Below are 26606 nucleotides of genomic sequence, written 5' to 3'. Positions count from 1 at the left end.
CTCAGCCCCACCAGCACCAGGTGTGTATTTATATAAAAGGGAAGGTAAGCCTTGTCCCCCATCTCCCTACCTGATGCATGAAATTGTTTTTCAGTATTCCTAACAGGTAGTTTTGTGCCTTGGGGTTGTGTCACTTCAGTGGTGGCACCCTCATGTTCTGAGACAGCCATTCCAGCTTCATTCAACAGATCAAGAGAAGAGATGCCATAGTGTAGGAAGGATGGATAGACAGACAGACAGACAGATGACAGGCATCTACTGCTTCTCTTCAAGGATTAAAGTATAATAAGCAAGAATTATCATTGACCCATGTATGTTAACAATTGTAGACATTACATTTGGGAAGGTCCTAGGTTAATTTAGAGGCTTCCCTACAATAAATACTTACTGCTTTAGCCAACTCTGAAAAAAGGTCAACAGAAATATACACCTGCAAAGTTGTGGAGGAGTGATGCTGGGTGTACCTGCCAGAAATGCAAAGATTATTAAATCATATGGCTTGCTTCTCCACCTACCAATTCTCTTTTCTATGGGAGTTTAAGGGTTGTTAAAGGTTTGGGGGAGTTCCCATTTGTGGCTCAGAGGGTTAAGAACCCAACATAGTATCTATGAGGATGCAGGTTCCATCCCTAGCCTCACTCAGTGGGTTAAGGATCTGGCTTCACCACAAGCTGCAGTGTTGGTCACAGATGCAGATTGGATCCAGTGTTGCTGTGGCTGTTGTGTAGGCCTGCAGCTGCAGGCCTGATTCAACCCCTAGCCTGAGAACTTTCATATGCTGCAGGTGTAGCCCTAAAAAGAAAAAAAAAAGTTTGGGGGAAAGACTGGGGGTTATGGGGTTTCTTTTGTCTTTTTAGCTTTCTCACGCAGAAGGAGGAATAAATAAGTGGTTCTCAATCATAAGGGTATGTCCAGAAAACCCCTTACTGACACGCATGTGATGTGGCTGCATGATGGCAGGTCAGCAGGTGGAATAGTGGTGCTCTGACAAGGATTTCTTATGAGCCTGGTGTATTTTTAGAAGATGCTTAAGCAAAGCCATCCCTCAGAAATATGTTGTCTGTGCTCAACATTTTGGTTTTGTCCTCTTTGTGCAGTAGGTGATGAGAATAACAGCAGCCAGCAGGAATACCCAGGCGATAGTACCATTTGGGGCTAGTTATTATGATGTATCTGGCTTAGGAGATGTGTAATTATAAAGAGTTTATTTCACAATTGTTCCGAATTTAGAGCATTTAGAGCTCAATGCAGTGTTTGTCTTAATACACAGAGATATGCACCCTCAGGAAAAGTGAGCTAATGGTAAACACAAACCAGGGAGTTAATATGTGTTCTCAGTGGTATTGTTGATTGCCTAACAAATCCTCTGTGGACAGTATACATTCAACAGTTCTGCACAGTATCTGGACACTAAATTATGCAACTGTTTATGCAACTAGTATTGCAAATTGGTACTTAGGCTGGGAAGTTTTATCAAGTGATATATTTCTAAAGGAAAATGTTCTTTTATTAAAAACAGGCTTGATGATAAAAATAAAATAAACTAAACTACCTCATAGGAAAGGAAAGGTTTGTGGTCCTGTTGTCTTTTTGATTGTATAGCAGAGCTGTAGCTGATGATGCAGAGGTAAGGGTTAACACTTCAAATGGACTGGTTGCCTCCTGATTTCTTGCACATAAAGTTCAGGGAGAGACTTCTTCCCCTCATAATGAAGCTCTCTGCTGCTAATGGCCCATGCAGACTCCCTTGGCTCCTCCAAATTAGAAATACTTGTGTGCTCCTTTGCTTCATTAACAGTAAAAAGAGGGAGATTGGTGGCTATTTAGGGCATGGGGAAATTGGTGGCTATTTAGGGCAAGAGAAAATTGTAGTAATTATGGTTGGTAAATTCTCTTTATAGTATTCTTCTACCCTTGATGTTCTTTTCAGAAGAGCCCACCACCGTCACTGCTGGCATTTGGCCTAGAAGGTTGGGACTTGAATTTTTGGCCCCCGGGTGATGGTCAAGACAAGGCATCTTGTCTACTGGGAGATGGGTCTTTCCCACTTTGATTGGCTTTTCCAAATGCACCGTCGGACTCTTTCTACTCCCACCTGTGATAAAGGCGTACTTGCTAACATCCTTCTCTACCTGTACGGCCCTACGGAAAACTGGTACTGCCACGAGTGCCTGCAAAATTGCATCTCACGTGAATCTTGGTTGCGATGAATGGACAGATGGATGGATGAGGCAGCTTGATAGGATCAGAGCAGTGCCTGAAGAAGGAAGAGGAAAAGAAAAGATGATTTGGGATCATGATATGCTGTGGTTGGGTTTTCCATTGATCAAGAGGTTAAATATCAGATTATTTGAAGTTCATTGGAAGAAGGACATCAACAGGAAAGAAAAAAGTCCAAGAGACAGGTAGAACTGATTTAATGTTAGCGTTTTCATAGTTTTATGATATTTAAAGAGAGGGTCATGATTGGCAGGGCCTTCAGAAACTGAGGAGTATCTCCTGAAAAACGGCTCCTTCAATCATTGAAATGATGATCCATACAGAAATTGAACCAGGAGAAATTAGATGATTAGACTGATTTGTAAATATGATGCTGATAGAAATTTGAGAGATAATTAAGTCTAGTCAGTAGGAGTAGACTATTTCTGGATAGACTTTCCTGGGAAGAACCATCACTAAGTAGTCAGTTAGCATGTTCTAGTCCATTTGACATTCATTATTCATTCAACAAACATTTGTTGAGTACCCGCTATGTGAAAGGCAATTTTACTTCTCACTGTGAATTGTTAAATGGAAATTCTGATTTACAATAAGTCCCTGTTGGGGTTCAGTATTGTGATTCATTTTCCAGAGTTCATATGTCTGTGAAAGTGGAAGGGCTGTACTTTCAGAGCCTGAAATGCTCAGAGTCATTCTCTGCAGCGGTGTGGAATCCCCCTGATATGCTGACCTCAGTACCCACTGGGGCTAACTCATTCGCCTCTCTGGTATTTCAGTTCCAGCTTATCTCTTCTTACCACATTTGTTTTACATTAATTTCCCAGAAGCCTATCTTTATTTATTAAATAATATTGTTGGACCAAATTGCACTGGCTGATCTCTTGCGACTCTGGGACTCATGGTTTCAGTCAGAATAAGAGAGAATTGTAACGATTGAGGAGAGACAGCAAGAAAATACAATGAAGAACATTAAGGTTTCTAAAGGTTAACCAAAGATTAAAATTCAAAGATAAATTTCATATAAGGAGGAGGATTTTTTTTCTTTTTAGGGCCACACCTGCAGCATATGGAAGTTCCCAGGCTCCTGGCCCATGCCAAAGCCACAGCAATGCCAGATTTAGACCACGTCTGTGACCTATGCAGCAGCTTGAGAACACTGGATCCTTAACCCACCGAGAGAGACCGGGGATCAAACTGGCATCCTCATGGATACTAGTCAGGTTCCTAATCTGCTGAGCCACAGAGGGGAATCCAGGAGGAGGAATGTGAGGATGTGAGCACCCCATAACTGGAAAAGAGAAACGATAAATCATGGAGGGGATTCCCACAGTGGATTTAACAGATGACCTTCATGTCCATTCTGATTCTAAAAATATGAGTCCGGGATTGTCCTCTAGTTCCTATTTAAGTCTTGATATGCATGTGAAAACATCCCTCTGAATCCCAAGTGCACAGAGAGGATGGAGTCCCCCACCCTGAGATTTCTAAAGGTTCAGGGGATGCTGTGAGGGACACCTGGGAAAGCGGAGTTCTTCTATTCCAGATGCCCTGAGCATTTTCCATATCGTTAATTTTATCAATTAATGGATGAAACAAACACATTTACTCTTATAAGAACTATGTGTATCAAGTATTACACTACTAGGGTGAAAGCTCTGTACCCTGAAAGGTTTTGAGTGTAATTTTAAATGTCTAAATATCCTGGATAAATCTCTAGACATTAAAATAAGTAGAGAGAATGGCAAATCTGGTAAACCTGAGGTTCCTTCTTTTGAAAGTTTTTAAACTGAAATATAGCTGACTTATAGTGTGGTGTTAGTTTCAAGTGCAGAGGAAAGTGATTCAGTTATATTATGTGTGTCCACACGCCCCCACATACACACACACGTATATATTATTCTTCAAATTCTTTTCCCTTGTAGATTATTACAAGATATTGAGTATAGTTCCCTGCACTATCAGGAGGTCCTTGTTGTTTATCTCTTGTATATACAGTAGTGTGTATCTGTTAATCCCAATCTCACCTTTCCCTCCCCCTTCCCCTTTCCCCTTTGGTAACCGTAAGTTTGTCTTCCATGTCTGTGAATATATTTCTAGTTTGTAAATAAGTTCACTTGTATCATTTTTTTTAGATTCCACATGTAAGCAAGAGCCTGGATTTATGCGGTTCTTCTTTAAATGAGCTGTAGTAGACATTGTTGGGCTTGGTGATATTTCCCGTATACTTTACACATATTATTGCTTCATGTTTTACACTTGCTGTATGAGATACATACAGACATAAAGAGGGTCAGCTATTCCCCCAAGTTCATACCCCTAGTGCACGCAGATATAGATTTCCAAGCTACACCCACTTGACAGTGGTACCCAAGCGTTTAACACTGAAACCAGTTTCCTCATTATAATACACCACTAGATTGTAAATTGGCTTTCCATTTGCTCATGCCACCCCTCACTTAGAAAACCCAACATCCTCCTTCATATCATTTCCCCCTACTTTGAAAATTTAATTATCTGCCTGCAGCAACATGCCAGAGTTAAAGATTCTCATGAAAACTAAACCAAAGCGGGGAAGGACAGTCATCACGTGTGTGTACAGTTTTTTTATTTTTTGAACTTTTGCTTTACTTTTTTCTATCCACTTTATTTTATTTTTTGGTCTTTTGTCCTTATAGGGCTGCACCCGCGGCATAAGGTTCCCAGGCTAGGGGTCTAATTGGAGCTGTAGCCACCAGCCTGTGCCAGAGCCACATCAATGCCAGATCCTACACCACAGCTCATGGCCACGCCAGATCCTTAACCCACTGAGTGAGGCCAGGGATCGAACCCACTTATGATTCCTAGTTGAATTCATTTCTGGTGCATCACGATGGGAACTCCTTTTCTGTCCACTTTGACGTTCTTTTAGGGTCTAAGCATGTAGGAAAATCTATTTATGTTTTAGTGAAATCTTCAAAATCACCTTCTGGGGTGGGCTGTGTAGAACAAGTTGTCAAAATGAAAAACTCTCTAGTTCTATCCATGACACTCACATACTTTTGACATATTCTGCCTCAGTTTCCTCACTTGGTCAAATGCTGTTCTTCTAGAAACCTGTTCTGTAAATGGGAAAGCTGACACCAGCTGCTTTTGAGAGAGCTCATCCAAGCCTCCTTGGTTCATATAAAAACATGATTTGAGTGTCCATTGTGTACAGGGTCTGTGTGCCAGTGGGCAGGGTACCAAAGAAGAGAAAATGTCTCTAACTTCAGGATGTCATAGCTCTAGTTAACATACAAACATAGTAAACATACATAGTTAACAAACATATGTAATTAACACACATATATAGTTAACGTACAGAGTTACAAACATACATGGTTAACAAACAAAGATACAAACCTGCCAGCACTCAGGTGCCTGGCAGGAGTGGGCCCTTGGCAATGTGTAAGCCCACAGGAGAGGAGCCAGTGTCCTCTTTGTTCTGGGGATGCTCCTGAGGACATTCTGGCTGGGGAGTTGGAGGTGGGCTCCAGGAGTCCAGGGACATCAGGTTCTGGGCCTCCGCCACTGCTCCCCCTGGGGATAATTAATGACTATATAATGTGTATTATGTTGATGAAACTGGGGTAGACAGGATTCTGATCATGGACATGTCTTTGTTAAAATAATAATATATAGTCCTGGCCTTTATGAGCTCATTAAGATGGCAATGATTGGAGTTCCAGTTGTGACTCAATGGTAATGAACCTGACTAGTATCCATGAGGTTGCAGGTTTGATCCCTGGCCTCACTCAGTGGATTAAGGATCCTGCATTGCTGTGGCTGTCACGTAGGCCCAAAGTTGCAGCAATGATTCAACCCCTAGTCTGGGAACTTCCATAGGCCACAGGTGTGGCCCTAAAAAGCCAAAAAAAAAAAAAAAAATGGCACTGATGACGTTTCCTAAGAGCTGAGGATTACAGGCCACTGTAATGTACAAATGGTCCAAGGACATCTTTGCACTGGGCTTTTTGACCTACACCGTGACCACTAAAACCTCCATGGTCACCCAGGAAAGAGACGTATGTGGAGAAAATAGAAGATGACGTACAATGAAGGAAGAGGAGTGCCCCAGATCCCGATGGACAAATAACTTACAATCCACTTTTTTTTTTCTTTTTTAATCACCCTAGAGCCAGTGCCCCGGAAATTCCTTATGATTTAACCATCACGGACAGCAAAAATAAGACAACCACTGTGAGTTATGTGCACAACACACTGTCTAACCTTTATGGCTGGATGGCTCTGCTCTTGGATCAGGAGACCTACTCACTGCAATTCGACAGCCCTTGGTCCAATTGCTCTTTGCAGGTAACTCCAGCATCCACTCACTGGTAGTTTTCATTTCCCATATTTCCTCCTGTGAAATCATTGGTTTGCAGGTTAGCATCTTCTGGTGCTGATCAAGGAAACTGCGGCAGCATTCTGAGCAGATGAATGTCACCTGAATTCAAGATATGTTTGTTTTTTATTCTAAACTTGAAAATTTTAGAATCTGTTTAAATTTTACCTTGAACACAGAATGGTTCTGCATACAAATTTAACTTTATTGAAACTGTGAAAAACAGTTTCTAAGCATCTGATAGAATTGTTGTCTTATGTTATGAATTGGAAACCAACTTACCCTGAGACGTATTTGTAGCCAAGAGAAAATGTCTTCACAAGGCATTTTTTTACATGGCACACTGCCACCTTGTGGTCAAAGGTTAACTTGCATATGAAGGTCTAGCCTTGTGTTCCAGTTGGAATCAGATGGCTAGAGGGAGGGAAGGTAGGAATAACCATGTGGAAAGTGGGTGCATTTTCTGAAAGACTCAAGCCAGTGGACTTCCTCAAGCTTCTTTCCTTCCTTTTAACTCATTTCTTTCCTCCTGTCTCATCACACACAGTCTCCCTGAAGATCATGGGAGCAGGTCTTAAGGAGCTGGAAGCAGGCATAGATCTGAGGAATTGAAAGCAGAATCCTTTTTATCTTCTCCCCCAAGGCTCTCAGAAAGGATGTGAACTCCTCTCCCCTTCCCTTGAGGTTCGCATGAGAACATTCTGGAAAGGCAAAGGCAGGAGAATGGTGATTCTGGAGGTGGATGCCTGGGTGTCTATCCCAGATCAGCATTCTCCTGCTTTGTGATGGGAAAGTTCCTGAACCTCCACCTGCCTCAGTGTCTTCATCCATAAAATAGGGCTGTACCAGCAATAATCCCTAGGGTCTTTCAAGGACTGAACGCCTTAGCAGTACTACCTGAAGATGTAGCAAGAGCTTAGCAGTATTAGCTATTACTCTTATGAATAGATAGCACTCCTATCATTGTCTGCCTGTTCGAGACTTGGCGAAACCTGGAAAGGAATTGGAGACGTGGGCTCTTCTGTCTCTTCTAGCCATTTGACCTGGAACAAGCTACCTTGCTTGTCTGAGCTTGGTTTTCTCCTCTGTTAATGGAGATGATTCAACCAGAAGTGAGTAGGATTTTCAGTACTCAGATTGTAGGATTTTATAGCTTTAGTTATGAATTTATTATGGAATAGATTTAAGTTAGCCCACTTTCCACATGAAGAGTAGCCAGTCTGAACTGTCTTATTTCAGAAGGACCCCATCTGAATTCTTGGGAACTCGTTTTTGGGAGGGGAGACTTCCTTTCTAAATGAGCCTTTTGTTCTTTTCTCTCGCTTCAAGTACTCAGCAACATTTGACAACTTTGCTCCTGGGAATTACCTGCTGATCGTGCACACAGACATACCTTGGCCTTACCCTGACATCCTTGTAGGGTGCGGGAGTCAAGTGGGGCGAGCCCTCCCGTCTCTTCCATCACCTGGTCAGGACCAAGGCTGTGACTGGTTCTTCCATAGCCACTTGAGACAACTCACCTATCTGGGTAAGTACAACTGATGAGCATGTTGACGGCACACAGTCAGAAACCACTACTGACTTTTGAATTTCAAACACTGGTGCTGCGAAGGGATGAGAAACTGAAAGTATCCACGGGGTGTTAGGGTTAAACAGCCGGTGCCTGAAATCAGATGCCTGCATTTAAATCCTAGCTCCAGCACCTGCTAGATATGAAACACGGAGTAGGTGTTATTCCTAAGCCTCAGGCTCCTCATCTGGAAAATGGGATAATAAAAGGATTTACCTAAAGGATAGGAGGTTAAATCAAGGAAAACATGGAAAATTCTTTAGCAGAGTGTTTAGCCCAGAGCAAGTGCTTAATAAACTTTGATTGCTGTTTTTTTGTTTTTTTGTCTGTTTTTTTTTTTTTTTTTGCTTTTTAGGTCTGTACCCATGGCATATGGAAGTTTCCAGGCTAGGGGTCGAATCAGAGCTACAGCTGCCAGCCTACACCACAGCCACAGCAATACCAGATCCAAGCCATGTCTGTGACCTATACCACAGCTCACGGCAATGTCAGATCCTTAACCCACTGAGGGAAGCCACAGACCGAACCCGCATCCTCATGGATACTAGTTGGATTCATTTCCGTTGCGCCACAATGGGAACTCCTGTAAATATTTTTAACTCATGTTAAGGCAGTGTTCATGTGTAGAAGGATCAACTTCACATGTGAAAACAGGGTGGCTGGTAATGCTCAAAGATACAAGGAACAGAAGAGAGTAGAGGGCAACAGCTACGAGAGGGGATGAAGAGTGTAGTGAATGTGGAAGAAGAGTAGGGAGGCCTCGGAAGGAAGTCTGGGGAAGGTGAGATGCCCTTGTGGAAGGGTATCTAAGGACTAGGGATGGGCCATCTTATCTTGTGTCAGATGCAGCATCAGGGTGACGGGTCTGGGAGCCTCATTTTATAGGACTAGAAACCCTGCTCGTGATTGCAGAGTAACAGGGGCCCAAAGGATTCCTTTACCTTTTCCTTTTGAGGTAAAAAGTAGATTTATTGAGAGAGATAGACAGGGTGTAGGCCAGCTCAGAAGGCAAGAGCAGCCTAGAAGATACACATTCCTTAGATGGAATGTGGTCCATTTCAAAAGGCAAAAGAGCAGCCCTGAAATATGAGGTCTTGAGTTTTTATGGGCTGGTCATTTCACAGGCAAATGAGTGGAAGGATTATTCCAATTATTTCAGAGAAGGGGCAGGATTTCCAGGAAATGGGCCACCATCCACTTTTTGGCCATTTATAGTCGACCTCAGATGGTCATGGAGCCTGTGGGTGTGTCATTTAGCTAAAGTATATCATGATGAGCATGTAATGAAGCTCAAGGTTCCCTGGAGGTCAAACCTTCCACTGTCTTAGACCTAGTTGGTTCTAACCAGTAAATGTCATATCCTCAATGACTAGACTATGTCCTTCTTTTAAAGGTTGTGCCCTGCTCCCTTTCCTATCTCTTTATTGTGCATGTTTCATGGGATCCTATTGTGTGGGTCAGAGCCATAGATTTGTTTTGACTTCTTGGGGCTCATCTCATATTTCTTTTCCATATTATCTCAGCATTGGTCACTCTGAGCACCACAGTGTCCACTTATCTATAGTCAACTCTAGCTTGATCTCTGAGGAAAATCCGGCAAAATTAGTCTTTATTTATTTATTGTGTCATATGGAGGTTCCCAGGCTAGGGGGTCAAATCAGATCTACAGCTGCTGGTCTATGCCACAGCCATAGCAATGTGGGATCCAAGCCGTGTCTGTGATCTACACCACAGCTCATGGCAACGGTGGATCCTTAACCCACTGAGTGGGGCCCGGATCAAATCCGCATCCTCATGGATACTAGTCAAGTTTGTTACCGCTGAGCCACAACAAGAACTCCCAAAATGAGTCTTTAGAATGATGATTTTGTTATAAATTGGTCTTTATAGATCCTGGTGGAATTCAGATGCATGGCAAGCATGGCAAGCCGCAGCCTCTGCCACAAGCCAGACTTGGCCCTAGGGTTTAGAGAGCTGGCAGGCATCCTGAATTTCTTATCCCTGTCACTTGTGCCTAGCCACATGTCAACTGGGTCTGAGTACACTGGAGCCCTGGGACTATTACATTTCAATAGCACCAGAGAGGGGAGGAGGATGGGGCTTCCTGGATATTCTTAAGGTCTTTGTCAAGTGGATTGTGGTATACTTTATTTGCACTGAATTGTGCCATTCAGATTTTATTTCTGATTTGATCCATCCATAAATGTAACCTAAAACTGCAAAAACTCAGGATGGACAGAGATCTCTCAGACTGTCTTGCCACGAGAGTCAAGTACAGCCATTAAGTCAAAGGAAATAGTTGCCATTAACTTTTAACTCTAACTATTCACTTGATGTATATTCTGAAACAAAATTTTAATTTCAAATTGCTCTGGTTTTATTACTTAGCATGCTTCTGAGGAGCCTGTCTTGCCCATCAATCGGATTTTGTTCATGAACTGCCAACTAATTTCAACAGTCACATGAGCCAAGCATGATAAAGGAACACTTGTAGCATAAAAAAAAAAAAAATCAAGTCATGCAGCTACAGATTTTCTTTCCCTTCGATAGCATTATTTATTGAATTAATAGTACATTATAGTCGTAGACTATATTTACACACATGCCAATGAACATCTAAATATACATGTAGGAGTTCCTGTCATGGCTCAGCAGAAGCGAATCTGACCAGCATCCATGAGGACGTAGGTTCAATCCCTGGCCTTTCTCAGTGAGTTAAGGATCCGGCATTGCCATGAGCTGTGGTGTAGGTCATAGATGTGGCTTGGATCTGGTGTTGCCGTGAGCTGTGGTGTAGGCCAGCAGCTGTAGCTCCAACTCGACCCCTAGCCTGGGAACCTCCGTGTGCCTTGAGTGTGGCCCTAAAAAAAACACAACATATATATATATATATATATATATATACCTTACATGTATATGTGCATGTATATGACGTAGATAAATATTTCAGTATAAACCATTTTTATCAGGCAGATGGCATTTATAATTAAAGATTCTTTGTGTCAGAATACCTCAGTGTTTTCACTTTTGAATCATATGAGTTGGGCAAGGACTAGGAAATCACAGAGGGTTGATGGAATGTTTCATAGAGTTGGAGACCCTGGCTCCTTGGACAGGGTTCCTGGTGCTCCAAGCAGTGGCTTCTGTGGTCATTTGTGTCTCCTCTGTCCTCTGAGGGATTGGAGTAGATGGGTGGCCAGAGCCACTTCTGCTTCCATTCCTGGACGTGGGGATACAGGAGGAAGAGAGGCTCACAGCGGTCCTCTAGGGTGGAGTCCCATGCCGCCCTATTGGGTTGTGCGGATGGGATACGACTTTGGGTATCCTCTGTGTACAGCTTACAACATCACTAGGATGTGGATGATGAGGCTACCATGTTTTCCGTAGACCAATGCTGTAATGGCAGGGAGGAAGTTGTGGCTGACACTTCAAAAAGACTACAAGCAATAGCATTCCAGTTACATATTGATTTTTTTTGTTGTTACTTTCATTTAATTTTTTTTTTTGGACCAAGTGACTTTATAGGTCTGGGATTGGGATCCTTTACATAAAATACATTTAATCGAAAAAGAAAAGTCAAGACCTCACAGTCTATGTGAACATATTCCTGGAATTAAAAAAAAAAAAAAAAAAGTGGGGAGAGTTGTGTATGGCGAAGTTTCATTTTACTGCAGGGAATCTGCTTGACCTTGTCTATGTCCAGTGAGTTTCCTGTCAGGCTTCAGGGGACGGGCGTGTGGGGACCCTGCTCCTTTCCCTGCTGGCCTTTCATTCCAAGTCCTGCTTCATTGAGAGTTGGCTGCATTTCACTCATTCCTTGACCACTTCTAAGCGGGCCGTCTTTTGGATTGTTTGCTTGCAACTCTACCACATCCCCCCACCCCGAGAGAGGAAGTTTTAAAAAAATCACAATTATCTTCATTTCCTCCGTTTGGCTACTTGGTATGTTATTTAAGACGCCTGAGTAATCTCTGACCCAGCTGAGCATGGCAGAGACCGGAACCCAGGCATTCTGGCTCCTGGCCATGAATCTCTCCACTAGAGTGTGCTGCCCACTCAGTAATCACTGACCGCTGACCAGAAGGGTGGAGGGTGGGGTGTGCCAGGCAGGGATATGGGAGAAAACTTCTCCCTGATCCCCAGTGACCAAGAAAAAAATTCCTCACATATAATTTTGTTTGACCCTTGCATTTTGCTTCTTTACCAAGGCGAGTTTTATTTTTGTTCAATAAATGTCTTTACAGAATGGAAAGTTCTTTGGAAAGCTCATGACCAGAGTTTAGGGCTTTGGGTTTTCATCAGTGCCTAGCTGGCTGCTTTACCTGGGGCCTGGAATTATAAATGCTTCATGCTTTCGCAGCTGCATCTCTACAATGAAGTCAAGAATACTTATCTTGGCATTCCCGTCATGGCTCAGCAGAAATGAATCTGACTAGCATCCATGAGGATGCAGGTTTGATCCCTGGCCTTGCTCAGTGGATTAAGGATCTGGCATTGCCGTGAGCTGTGGTGTAGGTCTCAGATGCAGCTTGGATCTGGCTGTGGCGTAGGCCAGTGTCTATAGCTCCGATTCGATCCCTAGCCTGAGAACCTCCATATGCCACGGGTGCAATCCTAAAAAGTCAAAAAAAAAAAAAAAAAGATACTTACCTCTTGGAATTGTGGTACCAAACATCTTCTGGGGTGATTAGCGTGATTACATTTTCTCAGTAGATATTTCTCTAGAATGTTTCTTTTTCTTCCCCCAGCAGATTAGCCATCTCAGGTGCCTTGAACTCAGTATAGCCATCATAACTTGTCTGAAAGAGTCTCCTTCTATCTTCCTGGACTGGAATTTGTGAGATAACAAATTCATGATACCAGGACATCTATGATATATAGGTCCCTTGATTGAAACTTAATGCCACTTAAACAGTTGTTAACCCACAATGGGTTAACCTTGCTCTTTGAGAAATCTCTCTTGGGGAGCTTGGTTCAGGTTGCCTTTCAAAAGCCCCTGAGACTTCTGCCCAAGGAGCCACTTACAAAACAGACCACAAGTATTTGTGTGCGATAGTTTGTGTTAGCTTCCCAAAGGGGCAATATTTGCTTTAATAAACTATTATGAGTGGCAGTTGCCAACTGTCCCTCCTACACCATGCCGGCGAACGGGCCTGACTATAGGACAAATGTCCCTTTATATCTTCAAAGTCAGAATCCAATCCATCCAGCCCGTTTTTCAGTGTGTGTGGTTAGATTCACTAGCACTCCTGTCTCTGCCTAATGCAGCCAGTTTCCCACTGCCTCTGTCCCTGCTGGGTTTTTTTTTTTTTTTTTTCTTCCAGGGATGTTTCCGTTCATGGTGAACTATTTTTATTTTTTAGTTACATTAACGCTATGAAATAATTAGTCAGCTAATTAATCTGGTTTACAAGCTTTGTAGGATTCTTCAGCTGTCAGTCAGGCCCAGGCCCGAGGCCTCCATCTAGTCTCAGCTCTCCTGCCCATGTGATTCCCTGTTGCCATGGCTACTGGCTACATCTGCTGACACCCCACTCTCTATTTATTGCTTAATTAAGAATTTCACGCTCAGCCCTTATCTGCCTCTAAGAACAAGCGCACACTGTTAAGAAATTCCGAATGGAGGCCCGGGCACAAGGAAAGCCTTTCTTGCGGGCTTGGCTGGATGGAGCCTCTCTAACGATCTTCTCGGCAACCCAGCCGCCACCCTTCAATCAAAAATCATTAAATGGGCCAGAGATAATGAGCATGGAGCGTATCCAAAGCAGGATGTTTGCTTGGTCCAAAGGAGGGAAAGCTGCTAGGCCCCATGCTCTGCTCCACTTCAAAGGAAGATGAGACCCCTCATCACTGGGGCCTGATAAAGCCTCATTTGTTCTGGGCTTGACTTATGCAAAAGGTCTGGTATGTCAGAGTCCCATCTCACAGACGTGGGGTTCCCTCCCACCCCCACCTCTTGCCTCCACCTCCACCGGCCCCCTCCCTGGCCTTCCTCACGCTCGTGGGTCAGCACTTAGGCAGCTGAGTCCCCCAAAGCATCAGGCGGAGCGTGTAATCACTGACTCCACGCTGACAATGGCCACTTGTCGGGGGGTGGCCAGGAGGAGGTCTTCGTCACAATGGGGGCACGATTATTGCAGCTGCTGGGGAGGGCTATGCTTCTTCCTGTAGAAAGAGAATAGGACTTGCCCTGAACAGGAGGACGAGGCTGGGGGAGGCGGTGGGGGTGGAGAGGGTGGAGAAAACAGTCTTGGGTTGATTATTCATATTCCGACTCTCGGAAGCCTGATGCGGAACCAGTGGGGTCCCAGCAGCTGCTCCTGTTCAGTCCTCTCCTAATAATTGTACATTCTGTCCGGGGTCAACTTACTTTTGACCCTGCCCTTTTATATTGGTAAGAGGCTCTTTCGGGCACACTATTGGGTTGTGGCAGGGTGCATTAAACACTCACAGCCCCTTCCCCTCCCTTTATCCCCCACCCAACCCGCAGCCGGTGATAAATTCATATCAGATGCTGAGCCATTCAGCGCCGCCCTCCTGAGTTCACACAGTCCCCCCCACCCCGCTCATGCCCAGCGATGCAGCAGAGCTGGGATATTGTGTGAGGGCGACAGCTGAGAAAGTCAGCCTGCGAGGCTCAGTGGCTCCCATGTACCACCTTCCTCTGAACAGGCTGAAAAAAGACACGTCTAGCAAGGCCGGCCAATGCTCATTTCCAAATGTCACCCTCACCAGGATAAAGGCAGGCTCTTTGGCAAGAAGCCGGGGCTGTTGTCCACAAGGGCAAAAGGGTTGTGGATAGAAAGACAGATGGACTTTATTGTCTGCACCCGCTGCCCCAGAGAAATCAAGTCCCATTGCGCACAACTTGGGAGATTCTAAATATGAGGAATGTCTTCCTAAGTTTGCAGCTAGGCGACCGTGGATACTGCCTAGGTTTCTCTTAAGATCTAGGAAGCTGGCATGGGGCAGGATGTTGCCTCGACCCTTCTGTTCTTCAGCTGTTCTAGAAAACTCCATGCAACATCTTGAAAAGAATTTTTTTTTTCTTTTCCCTTTTTTTTTTTTTTTAGGGCTGCACATGCAGCATATGGAAGTTCTCAGGCTAGGGGTTGAATCGGAGCTACAGCTGCTGGCCTATACCACAACTCACAGCAACACACGATCCTTAACCCACTGAGGGAGGCCAGGAATTGAACCAGCATCCTCATGGATACTAGTTGGGTTCCTTACTGCTGAGCCACAGTGGGAACTTCCTTGAGAAGGAATCTTGTTAGGATCTAAGGAGAGAGGACTCAGCTGGCTCCCCAGAGCTCTTTGGGAGGAATTTATGAACAAAGCAGGATCATAATCCTTCAAAACTCTGCAGCCATTCCCATGCTGAGGCCCTCTAAGGCAATCTATAGCATTCTAGTTAATAAATTAATTTACATTCTTATAGGAAACTCATTCCTCAAAGATCCCCAAGGATTCGTACTGGTAATATAGAGGACTGACATCTGGGAAATGCATGAACCTTTATGGCAAAAATGTAGAGAATGGAACAAGGGCTCTGGTTGTGGAAAGGCATTTTGCCTCTCAGTTTCAAGCCACTTCTCCAAAAAGGAGAAGGAGAAAAGAAAAGAAAGAATGAAGGAAGGAAGACTCAGAAGTCAGAATCAGGTATTTTTTTCAGGGAATCCCTCAAGATTAAGGTGCTAATGCTCAGGGACGCTGGTGGTTGGCCTCAATTCATGCAGATCCTGGATGGTCTAACCAGAATCCCAGCTTGGCTCCTCTGAATCTATTTCAGTGTTTTTTTCTAGGATACTAGTGTTTTGTTTTAATCCACGCTTATGTCCCTGCCCTTGTAAACCAATTCTTCCTTCTTTCCTACAGATAGATATAGGAGAAACCTGAGCCTATGGATTAACTCTGTTCTTCTTGAACCTTACATATTTGAGTACCACCTTTATACCTGGTCACATCCTTATGCTACCTCTACTATTTTTGATATTTTTCTTCAATAAATTCCCATGTAGCCTTATTTTTAAAACCAATCTCTTATTAAGAAATAATGGTTATAATATCATGGGTTAAATGACCTACTGGGTTTATCTGAAATGCATTAACATTCATAACTATTAAAGTAAAACTTTTAGGAGTTCCCAAGTGGATGAGTGGGTTAAGGACCCAGTGTTGTCACTGCTGTGGCACAGGTTCAATCCCTGACCTGGGCACTTCCACCTGCTGTGCGTGTGGCCAAAAAATTAAATTAAAATAAAACTTTTATACCATTAATGTCATCCCATCACATTTTGTGTTTTGAGAATATACTGTGGTCTTCAAGTTTTTTGGTATAATTGATGAAAAGTAAGAATGGTGAATATAAGGATCTCTGTTTTTTTTTATCTGGGTTTCTCTCCTCACCTGCTAAGAACACCTGCCTCTGAGAACAAGCCACATTTTTGAGAGTATGGTATGGAAAAAGTTGTAAAATTCCTTCAATATGTGCTTTCTAACTGTGCCTCGTGGGCAAACAGCTGGAATGCTTGTTCCTGGGCCCGGGAGCTCTGGTTCTATAGACCTGCACATGGCCCAGGAATCACACACACCCTGTGCAAGCATGGCAAATATTGCTCCAAGTCAGAATAACAATTGCTATTGTTCTCTGAGTTAATTAAGAAGGTTTAATTGAGCTAACTCTCAGGACTGGTTAATGCAGATGGATCTGTCAGCATCTTGATCAAGTTCTTTTGGACTTAAAAAACTTGATTGAATGTTACTGGAAATAGTAGAAGACTCACAGGTATTCTCAGTATTTTATTCCTTCCTTTCTCTTTCTGTCTTTTTTAGGAAGTTCCCAGGTTAGGGGTTGTATTAGAGCTTTAGCCGTCACGCTGTGCTACAGCCACAGCAATGCAGGATCGGAGCCGCATCTGTGATCTACACCACAGCTCACGGCAACACCAGATCCTTAACCCACTGAGCGGGGCCACGGACCAAACCCACATCCTCATGTAACTAGTTGGATTCATTACCGCTGAGCCACGATAGGAACTCCTCTCCGGATTTTCATATCATGTTCTTGTGAAGGTCTGGGTGATAAGGACCCAGGTGACTTGATGGCTGTCTCCTTGAGGCTGTGGTCTGACTGCCTAGGGACCAGTTGACAAAAACGCCTTCTCTGTGGCTGAGTCAAAGAGGCTAATTTCTAGGGAGAAAGGTGAAGTTCACTGAACAGAGAGGGAGAAGCAGAGCAGGACAGCCCAGATGTGTGAGAAGTGGACAAAGAAGGCAAAAGAAGGTGAAGATGCAGAGAGAGGAGCAATCCAAGAGCTGGCCCATCAAGATGGTGCTGGGGTCTGGGTCCGGGGCCCACAGTGAGGGAGGGCAGGCATGAGTTGGGGTGAAATGGGATGAAACTCGCAGACACAGAAGGAGTTGCTCTTTCTTGTTCTCTCCACATGTCCTCAGTGACCGACTCAAGCCATATAAATGTGGGCTGAACGAGAGGTCCTAATGTATGCACACTCCTCAGTGGCAGAGTGAGCCTAAGGATAGAATGAAGAAGAAAACAGGAAAGGGATCAATTACTAAGGTGCCAGGTGCTTTTCTTTTGGGATAGATGGGGACTCTCTTTCTCTCCAAAATTCCAAGAGAAAAGTGGGACCTGCTCTGGGAGAGAATCAATTCATTTTGCTCTACCCCTGGGCCCTTATGAGAACAAAACTGGCCAGCATATAGCTCCGGCAGGCACTTGAGTCGGATCTAAATGAGACTCTCCTACCTCTTAGCAGGAGACCTATTCTCACACGTTTCTCTCTTTCTCCTGGATGTCTGTGTTTAGAGCAGACTTAGATCATATAGCACTCATCAGAAAAATTGGGCCATAATTGACCCTAAGACTTCTTTTCTTTTTGAGGACCAGCCAGCTATTCTTGCAATCTGGGAAGGATCAACCGGCAGTGCGGCTCCATTGATAAACAAAGGAGATTAACGGTTCTCGTATTACAAACACAAAATCAGAAATCAAAAGCACTGAGAAAACATATGTACAGTATCACAGCTTGTGTTAGGCTCTTAAGCTCTTCCCGAGTCAATACCTTTATTCTCAAGTGATTTTTATCCTTCTCTGTATTTATCCAAATTGGAAACGACACTGCATTTACACTGTCTTTTATAGAGTCAGAGGCACTAAGAGAACTTTGGTGGATCTGGATACATTGCTCACAGCTCTGAATTCTAGGGCTCATCTTGATTTAGGTGCAGCTATAAAGAGAGTAAAAATATATATCTTGGGTTTTGTTAACTGACTCCTAGAATAATGTTCATGTTGTAATAACAGTATCGATCTTGGCTAACATGTATTGTTTGTGTCAGGTTACCTGGATTATCTCATCTTTTCTTCCCAATCACGAGATAAGGTAGGAAGTACAATGATGCCCACTTTCAGAGGAGGTGAGAGAGGTTCATAACGTGTCAGGTGTCCACATCTAGGACCTGGTAGACCCAGGATTCAAATCCAGGCTGCTGGACCTCATGCTACCCATCCACTCTCTCAGCCCAGAGGTGGTGTTTGGGAAAAAGCAGGTCTCTGAGCCTGCGCATCTGCTCAGAGCCAGCCCCAGCAGGGCGTGGACAAATGCCGGTGCAGGAAATCAGACCTTTCTGATTTTTCCAACTTTTTGTAGCTTTGCTGCATTTCCTCTGATATCAAAACATCGCTTCTGAGATTGAATGGTATGCACACACTTCCTCTTCCATGTGTGTCTTACTTTCAATGTCAGCTTCAGGAAAGAGCTTGCTCTGGAGGTAGCGGCTATTTGTGCATCTGTAGAGGCTGAATAAAGCCATTGTCCTCAGGGATTGGAAGCCACCAGTACAGACGTGACAGCCCACTGAGCCAGGGGGTGTTGGTTCACCGGGAACAGGCCCTGGCTAGGGGCTGCAGTGGATGAAGATAATGGGACAGCCTGTGATGGGAGGCAGGTCTGTCCAGGGCCGCCGGTTTCTGTCTTCCGGGTAATCATCACCACTGCAAGTGACGGCCACATCCTCATCATAACTACAGGACCTGATACTCTAGTAGCTGGTGGCATCCTTTCCACCCAGGGGATTCTGAATACATCGATTATCTTCCCTCTACTTCCAGTTCCCTCCTTTAGTTATTGGAGAAAATGTTTCTATTCTTTCCTCCCACCAACCATTCCTCTCATGTGTATACATTATACTTATTTTGGGTCAAACAAATCATTTTAAAATGGCTAGATGGGCTTTGAAAAACTCATTACACATGACTTTTTAACTTTCTTTACCTCAGTGGCTATGTCTTAAGGAAGCTAAAATCCTTGGAAGCTATTAACAAGGATGATTTAAATTTTTTATTGAAGTGTTGTTGATTTACAATGTTGTGTTAGTTTCTGGTGTACAGCAAAGTGACTCGATCACACACACACACACACACACACACACACCGAGAGAGAGAGAGAGAGAGAGAGAGAGAGAGAGAGAGAGAGAGAGAGAGAGCGCAAAGTGATTTATTTTATATGTATATATACTCCTTTTCAAATTCTTTTCCATTATGGTTTATTATAAGATGCTATGCAGTAGGTCCTTGTTGTTTATCTGTTTTATATATAGTAGTTTGTATCTGCTAATCCCAAATTCCTAATTTATCCCTCCTCTGCCCCCTTTCCCACTCTGGTAACCATAAGTTTGTTTTCTGTGTTTTGAGTACAAGCATAATTTTTATAACATCCTTAAGTGAACAGACTTCCTTTTCCAAATGATTCTTGGAATTTTTTTTTCTAATTTACCTTTCTTAGATTTTAATTCTATTACAATATTTAATTTCTCTCTTGTACAAGGGTATTCTATTGTTACAGACTTTGGTGCATTTTTAGAAGTTATTTTGCTGTATTTGTTTTCTTTCTGATGGATTTTTTTTTTTTTTACTATTTTGTCTTTTCGTTCCTTTGAAAGGTTATTTCCTGCCTCCATTTGTTTAATTTGTTGCAATTTCCAGTTAAGTCCTGGCATCCAGAGTAGAGCAGTACAAATTTGGGGTTTCTAGGCTGGCCCATGAAAATTAGGTATCTACACGTCTGACAAAGTCTAGTGTCTTAAGGTACATAAGAAAAGTCCCTCCCTCAAAGATTTAGGGACAGAGCTAAGGATTGAGGCAATCCTGAAGTCTCTCAATAATGTTTGCTAAATTGAGTGCGAGTTTGGGATAAATGTCACAGTATGGCTTTATAAGTGCTTTTCAAATTTAGAAAATGTATAGATCAGTGTGAGCAGAAGTGAGTGAGTTAGACATTCCAGAAAGAGAGAGGCCATGCTGCGCTAGTGGCTTTATTATTATTATTATATTAAAGTTAGAAAAGTGGGTGAAATATGAATAGCATCAAGAAACATTGTAAGTGAAGCCCGGCAAATGGCGACAAAGCAGAACACGTGAAGACCATGTTGGCTGCTGTGCCTGGGCTCAGACGGTGTCCAGTGTGAGGAGCAAGCCACAGACTCAGGCATTTTATAATGGCAACAATTTCCATTCAAGTGTAGTGAATTTACACCATTCTGTCCGTTTCAGGTATACCGTATCGTGATTCTGCATTTTTGCAGATGAAAACCACTATAGGTTATTACAGAAAAATTGTAGCAGAGAATAATGATTAAAATAAGAATAGAATCAGCGAGGTCTTATGGTGGGTGTTTTGAGGGATTATTTTCTTTGTAATGTTCTGAAGCCGATGCTTTGTAAGTAGAAAGAATGACCCCTGATCTCTTCCAGCCTATGACAGAGGAAAGGGCTTAGGGCTCCAGGGAAAGGCAAATGGAGAGCATGCGTGTGACCTGGGCCCCCTGGCTGCAGCCTTCAGCAGCTTGGGTCTTTCGCTGGTGGGAGGTGCTGGCCTGCATGGCATCCGGTAAGGCAGAAAGGTAATTAACCAATAAGAGACAAGGTGTTCCTGAAAAGTGGAGTTCGTGCACCTGATTACTAATTAATCAGGCGTGAGAGCACCTTGTAGATGCATTCACTATTTAATTATAGCAGCCTCTCTTGGCAAAGGAGCATATGTTCCCAGCTTAATCTACTGGTTTATACTGACATCAAATTGTCATTATCAGAAAGAATCAGGCCTTTTGATTATTTCCACTAATTTATTGAACACTTAAAATTAATGAACCCCAGGCCTTTTAAATGTGCTCAGTTGGTTTGGAAGATGGGAGGAGAAAGGGGGGTGGTGGTGAAAAGCCTTCATTAAAAGGACAATTTGTTCAGATCAAGGTAAAGCAAATACATTTCATGGGTGATCTGAACTCTGTTGGTGAAAACCACATGAATTCTAAAAGCTGAGCCTTCAAACTGATGGAGAGGGCATAGGATATCAGGGGTGCCTTGCTGACCAGCGCTGACCTCCAAAGAACATATGGTTAAAGGATTTTTTTTCCCTAATTATTTATGTGTCAATTCTCTTGGAAACCTCACTGCAGTTATGTTTATTCAAATAAAAGCAGTCAAAAGAAAATGTTGGAAATCAATTTTTAGACTCACTAACAAGGACTTCACTTAAAAATATTTTTTCATTTTTTTAATTGAAATATAGTTGCTTTATGATATCACATTAGTTTCGGGCATATAGCACAGTGATTTGGTTGTACATATATATGTACATTTTCGTGTGTGTATGTGTGTGTGTGTGTGTGTGTGTCTTTTTAGGGCCACACTCAAGGCATATAGAAATTACCAGGTGAGGGGTTGAATCAGAGCTATCGCTGCTGGCCTATGCCACAGCCATAGCAACGCCAGATCTAAGCTGTGTCTGTGACCTACACCACAGCTCATGGCAATGCTGGATCCTTAACCCATTGAGCAAGGCCAGGGATTGAACATGCATCCTCATGGATGCTAGTCAGATTCATTTCCTCTGAGCCAGGACAGTAACTCTTATTCTTCATCTTATATTCTCTATATGTATGCTTTTTCAGAATCCTTTCCCTTACAGCTTATTATAAAATAAGTATAGTTCCCTGGGCTTTACAGGAGGTCCTTGTTGTTTATCTATTTTATGGATTTTTCTTTTCTTTTGGCTTTTTAGGGCTATACCTGCAGCATATGGAGGTTCCCAGGCCAGGGGTCTAATTGGAGCTACAGATGCAGGCCTATGCCAAGCCACAGCAATGCCAGAGCCAAGGAGTGTCTGTGACCTAAACCACAGCTCACTGCAATGCTGGATCCTTAACCCACTGAGCAAAGCCAGGGATTGAACCTGCATCCTCATGGATACTAGTCAGATTCATGTCCTCTGAGCCACAACAGCAACTCCTATTCTTTATCATATATTCTCTATATCATTCTTTTTCAGAATCTTTTCCCTTATAGGTTATGATAAAATAAGCAGAGTTCCCTGGGCTATACAGTAGGTCCCCGTTGTTTATCTATTTTACGGATTTTTTTTTTTTTTTTTTTACTTTTAAGGCCACACCTACAGCACATGGAAGTTCCCAGGCTAGAGGTCGAATCGGAGCTACAGCTGCTGGCCTACACCTCAGCCACAGCAACATCAGATCCGAGCCGCATCTGCGACCTACACCACAGCTCAGGGCAATGCCGGATCCTCAACCCACTGAGGGAGACCAGGAATCAAACACTCAACCTCATGGTTCCTAGTTGGATTTGTTTCCGCTGCACCACAATGGGAATTCCTGTTTATCTATTTTATATGTAGTAGTATGTATATATTAATCCCGAACTCCTAATTTATCTCTCCCCCACGCCCGTTCCCTTATGGTAACCATTGACCATTTAGTTAGATTGAAGAGAATTTATCATAAAACCGTCTTTCTCACAAATGAATATTGTTCGTATTAAGATGGTCTTTGTATCACATCTAAGTTGTGGCTTTCTGCATTCAGTTTCAGGTGAAGGACAAATTCAAGTAATTCTCCAGGTGAGGGAAGGGGTGGCCCCAACTATTTCAGGTGAGTATTAATCCACCGAAAGGACTTGCCTGGTACTGCAGAATGTCTTCCAGTCGTTTTATAAATTCTTCCCATCACATGGTTTGTAGGGCAGATGTCAGGCGTACAGCTTTTATGTCCGATAACTCTCTATTGTGTTAGCCCTTCAGCTAAAATATATGTGCGGCATGTCAAAGAAAGATATAAGAATGGTGCGGTTGAAAACACTGAAAAGTAAGAATTACAACATGTAAATAAGCACATTTCATAAATTATGGACCATATGTGCACACCAAAGTCCAGATCTGCAGATGGGCCATTAGGCCCCCACCAAATGGAAAGAAAAATTTAGGGTATCTCAAAACTTTAATTGTTCCCAGTAATTTCAGGAAATCAGGGTAAACAAATCCTCCCCAAAAGTCAGATGGTTCTGTGAAATCTTTCTAACTCATAAAAGCTAAACTCTCAAAGACTAAATGACTCGTAAGCACCTTCTAATGTATTTCATTGTTTGTTTTTGTTTATCCTCAGTCAGTTTAACTATACATTTGCAGCAGGAATAAATCTTTTCAAAGGCTGAGCTTTCCTTTGATTTCCAGTGGCATGTTTGTGTTCTGTCAGAGAAGAGCCTAAGCTAATCAGAAAATGATCTAATTCCTCCATTTAAATTAATAAATAAACAAGGTAAAAGTATTGGGCTAAAACCATGAAGGAGAAGTCCTGGCCATCACTACTCCATGCTTATTGGACTAAGAAGAATATGATGCTTTGTTTCTATATCTGTTTCTGAGCTGCCATAGCATTTGCTCTTTATGTTCCCAATTTTTTACCCCTTTTTTTCCTTTATGTGACTCAAAACGCTTTGTTTGTCGAATGCCTCTCATGTGAGATCTGGGACGCTACAATGATGCGCAAGATGAATGGTCTTTGACTTCCTGTGATCCTCGGGGGGTGTCAATCAAGTAACTAATTAAATGATTAAGGAGGACTTTTCCTTTTTTTTTTTTTTTTGATTTTTATGGCCACACCTTCAGCGTAGGGACGTTCCCAGGCTAGAGGTCGAATCAGAGCTGTAGTTGCAGGCCTACGCCACAGCCACAACATGGGGTCCGAGCTGCGTCTGTGACCTATGCCACAGCTTGTGGCGACAATGGGTCCTTAACCCACTGAGTGAGGCCAGGATGGAACCTGCATCAGCACAGAGACTATGTTAGGTTCTTAACCTGCTGAGACACAATGAGAACTCCAAGTTTCCTTTAAAATAACTGTTACCAAGGAAAGACATCTTAGAATTCTCTCCTCTCTGGATATCCTATGTTCAAATTCCCCAAGAAGAGATGCGAGCAGTTGGATCCGAGCCCATTTTGTGGAGAACCTACCTGTTGGGGGGACACTCATGCCAGGCCGCTTCAGGAGATACTGCACTTTTGTCAACATAACATGCCACTCAGCACTAAGTGTAAAGATTTCTGTGTTAAGGCCTCTTTGGAAGGACACTGTGGGTGGCTAGCACTCAGGTTTGTGCAGCAGGGGTCAATTTAACTTGGAGATGCTTTACTTGACCTGTCAATTACAACAAGCTGAATAAAGAGAAAGCAGAAACAGATTCACAGACATAGAGAACAGACTTGTGGTTGCCAAGGGGGAGGGGGAGAGGGAGAGGGAGAGGGATGGATGGGGAGTTTGGGCTTAGTAGATGCAAACTACTTCATTTACAACGGATAAGCCATGAGGCCCTACTGTACCACGCAGGGAACTATATCCTATCTCTTAGGATAGAATATGATGGAAGATAATATGAGAAAAAAAATATATATGCATGTATGTATATATTTGTCACTTTGCTGTACAGCAGAAAATGACACACCATTGTAAATCCACTATACTTTAGTAAAAACATTAACATACAAGAAAAAGAGAAAGCCAATGCTTCACAGAGTTGTAGAGTAAGGGAAGGAGCCTCACAGGCTATCCTATCCAATGGCCTCATTTTAAGAATGAGGGCAGTCACATCAGTAGTCAGTGACTGAGCCTGGATGAGAACTCAGGTTTCTAACTCAGTCCACTGTCCTTTCTGCTATACCATATAAACCCTAAGGTGTTCAAATTACCTTTTTTGCGTGTCTTAATTTGTGAGTTATTGAAAAGTAATTACATATAGCGAATTTTCCTAACCTGTGTAGGTTGGGACAGGCTATCTTGAGACACAGGGAGTTACAGAATTAGTTTGTTACTGTCCTTATATTCAAATATTTATTACTGTATTAAATCAAGCAAAGACATTGCTTAATTTCCATAATGGAGAATATATGCACCAATGTCAAAATTTAGATCTGAGTGTGTATTTTGTTTAATGGAGAGCTCTATAAAAATAATACAATTTTTCAATACCAAATATTCTTTAACCAAATAAGAATGGGAGGAGTATGTAAGGCATAAAAAGCATTTGGGGGAGTTCCCATTGTGGCTCAGTGGAAACGAATCCGACTAGAAACCATGAGGTTGTGGGTTCGATCCCTGGCCTTGCATAGCGGATTGAGGATCTGGTGGTGAGCTGTGGTATATAGGTTGCAGATGCAGCTGGCCTTGCTGTGGCTGTAGCATAGGCCAGCAGCCATAGTTCTAATTAGACCCCTAGCCTGGGAACTTCCCTATGCTGCTGCAGGCGTGGCCCTAAAAAGACCAAAAAAAAAAAAAAAAGTTTTGGGTTAAGGTGTTCTGCTCTAGAGCCTTTTAGCTCGCTCAATCAATCATCACCATTAAGTGTTCTGATTCGAAGGCAGGGTGGTATAGAATGATCAAATCCACTCATCATAACATCCCTTAGAACAGCTACCTTAAGATTTAGTTCATTCAATTAAAGGCAGTTTCAGCCCCTCCCATAAACAAGAGTGAAGATGACAAAAGTGTTTGCCCAAATCTGTGATACAAAACAGAAGTGATTAAGGGTTTTTGAGGCCTGGAGTAGGGTTTTAAAGAACTTGGTTATTGCCTGTTGGAAATATCACTGGAAACAGGGACTTCTCTTGCTGGTCTTTGTGGTGTTAGTTAGTGGCCCCTTCAACAAATGCCCCCACCTTATCCCCACCTGGATAGTGAGGGTCTTGAAAAGGAGACAAAATTAGGAGAAAGGCATTATATTATTAGTTTTTATAAAATATTTCCAGAGCACCTTTCTGAGTAAGGCGTGTTCCAAGACATTGCTTGGTTTCCATGATATGGGGTATATTTCGTGCTAATTACATTGTCTATGATTTCTACTTGACCACAATTGACGTACTTTTATATTACCCTGGGTTCCTAATTTAGACCATGACCACTGGAGAGTTGGGCTTAGGTAGACAAAAGAGTGTTCTCCATGGTTCTGACTTCAGGCATTTTTGTCTTTCCACACTGAAATCTCCTGGAGCTCTCATAACCATCCTCAGATGGTCAAAAATGCCTCTGGATCGATGATGCCAAAATCCATCTTTCTGACTCAGAGCTGTTCCTCATCCTTCAGATTCA

At 42.9% G+C, this 26606-nt stretch overlaps 1 protein-coding gene across 2 annotated transcripts in view; it reads left to right on the top strand.

The window, feature by feature from the left end:
• PKHD1 (PKHD1 ciliary IPT domain containing fibrocystin/polyductin) overlaps positions 1 to 26606 on the top strand; it is a 484027-nt gene that overhangs the window by 239561 nt on the left and 217860 nt on the right. For both annotated transcript variants that reach the window (XM_047795623.1, XM_047795624.1), the window contains 3 exons: positions 6375 to 6552; positions 7913 to 8111; positions 23055 to 23120. In XM_047795623.1, the coding sequence (XP_047651579.1) occupies positions 6375 to 6552; positions 7913 to 8111; positions 23055 to 23120 (443 nt within the window). The remainder of the gene's footprint in view (positions 1 to 6374; positions 6553 to 7912; positions 8112 to 23054; positions 23121 to 26606) is intronic.

The sequence above is a fragment of the Phacochoerus africanus genome, chromosome 9, assembly GCF_016906955.1.
Source record: "Phacochoerus africanus isolate WHEZ1 chromosome 9, ROS_Pafr_v1, whole genome shotgun sequence".
In the NCBI taxonomy this organism is placed as follows: Eukaryota; Metazoa; Chordata; class Mammalia; order Artiodactyla; family Suidae; genus Phacochoerus; species Phacochoerus africanus.
This window is presented reverse-complemented; position numbering and strand designations above follow the sequence as displayed.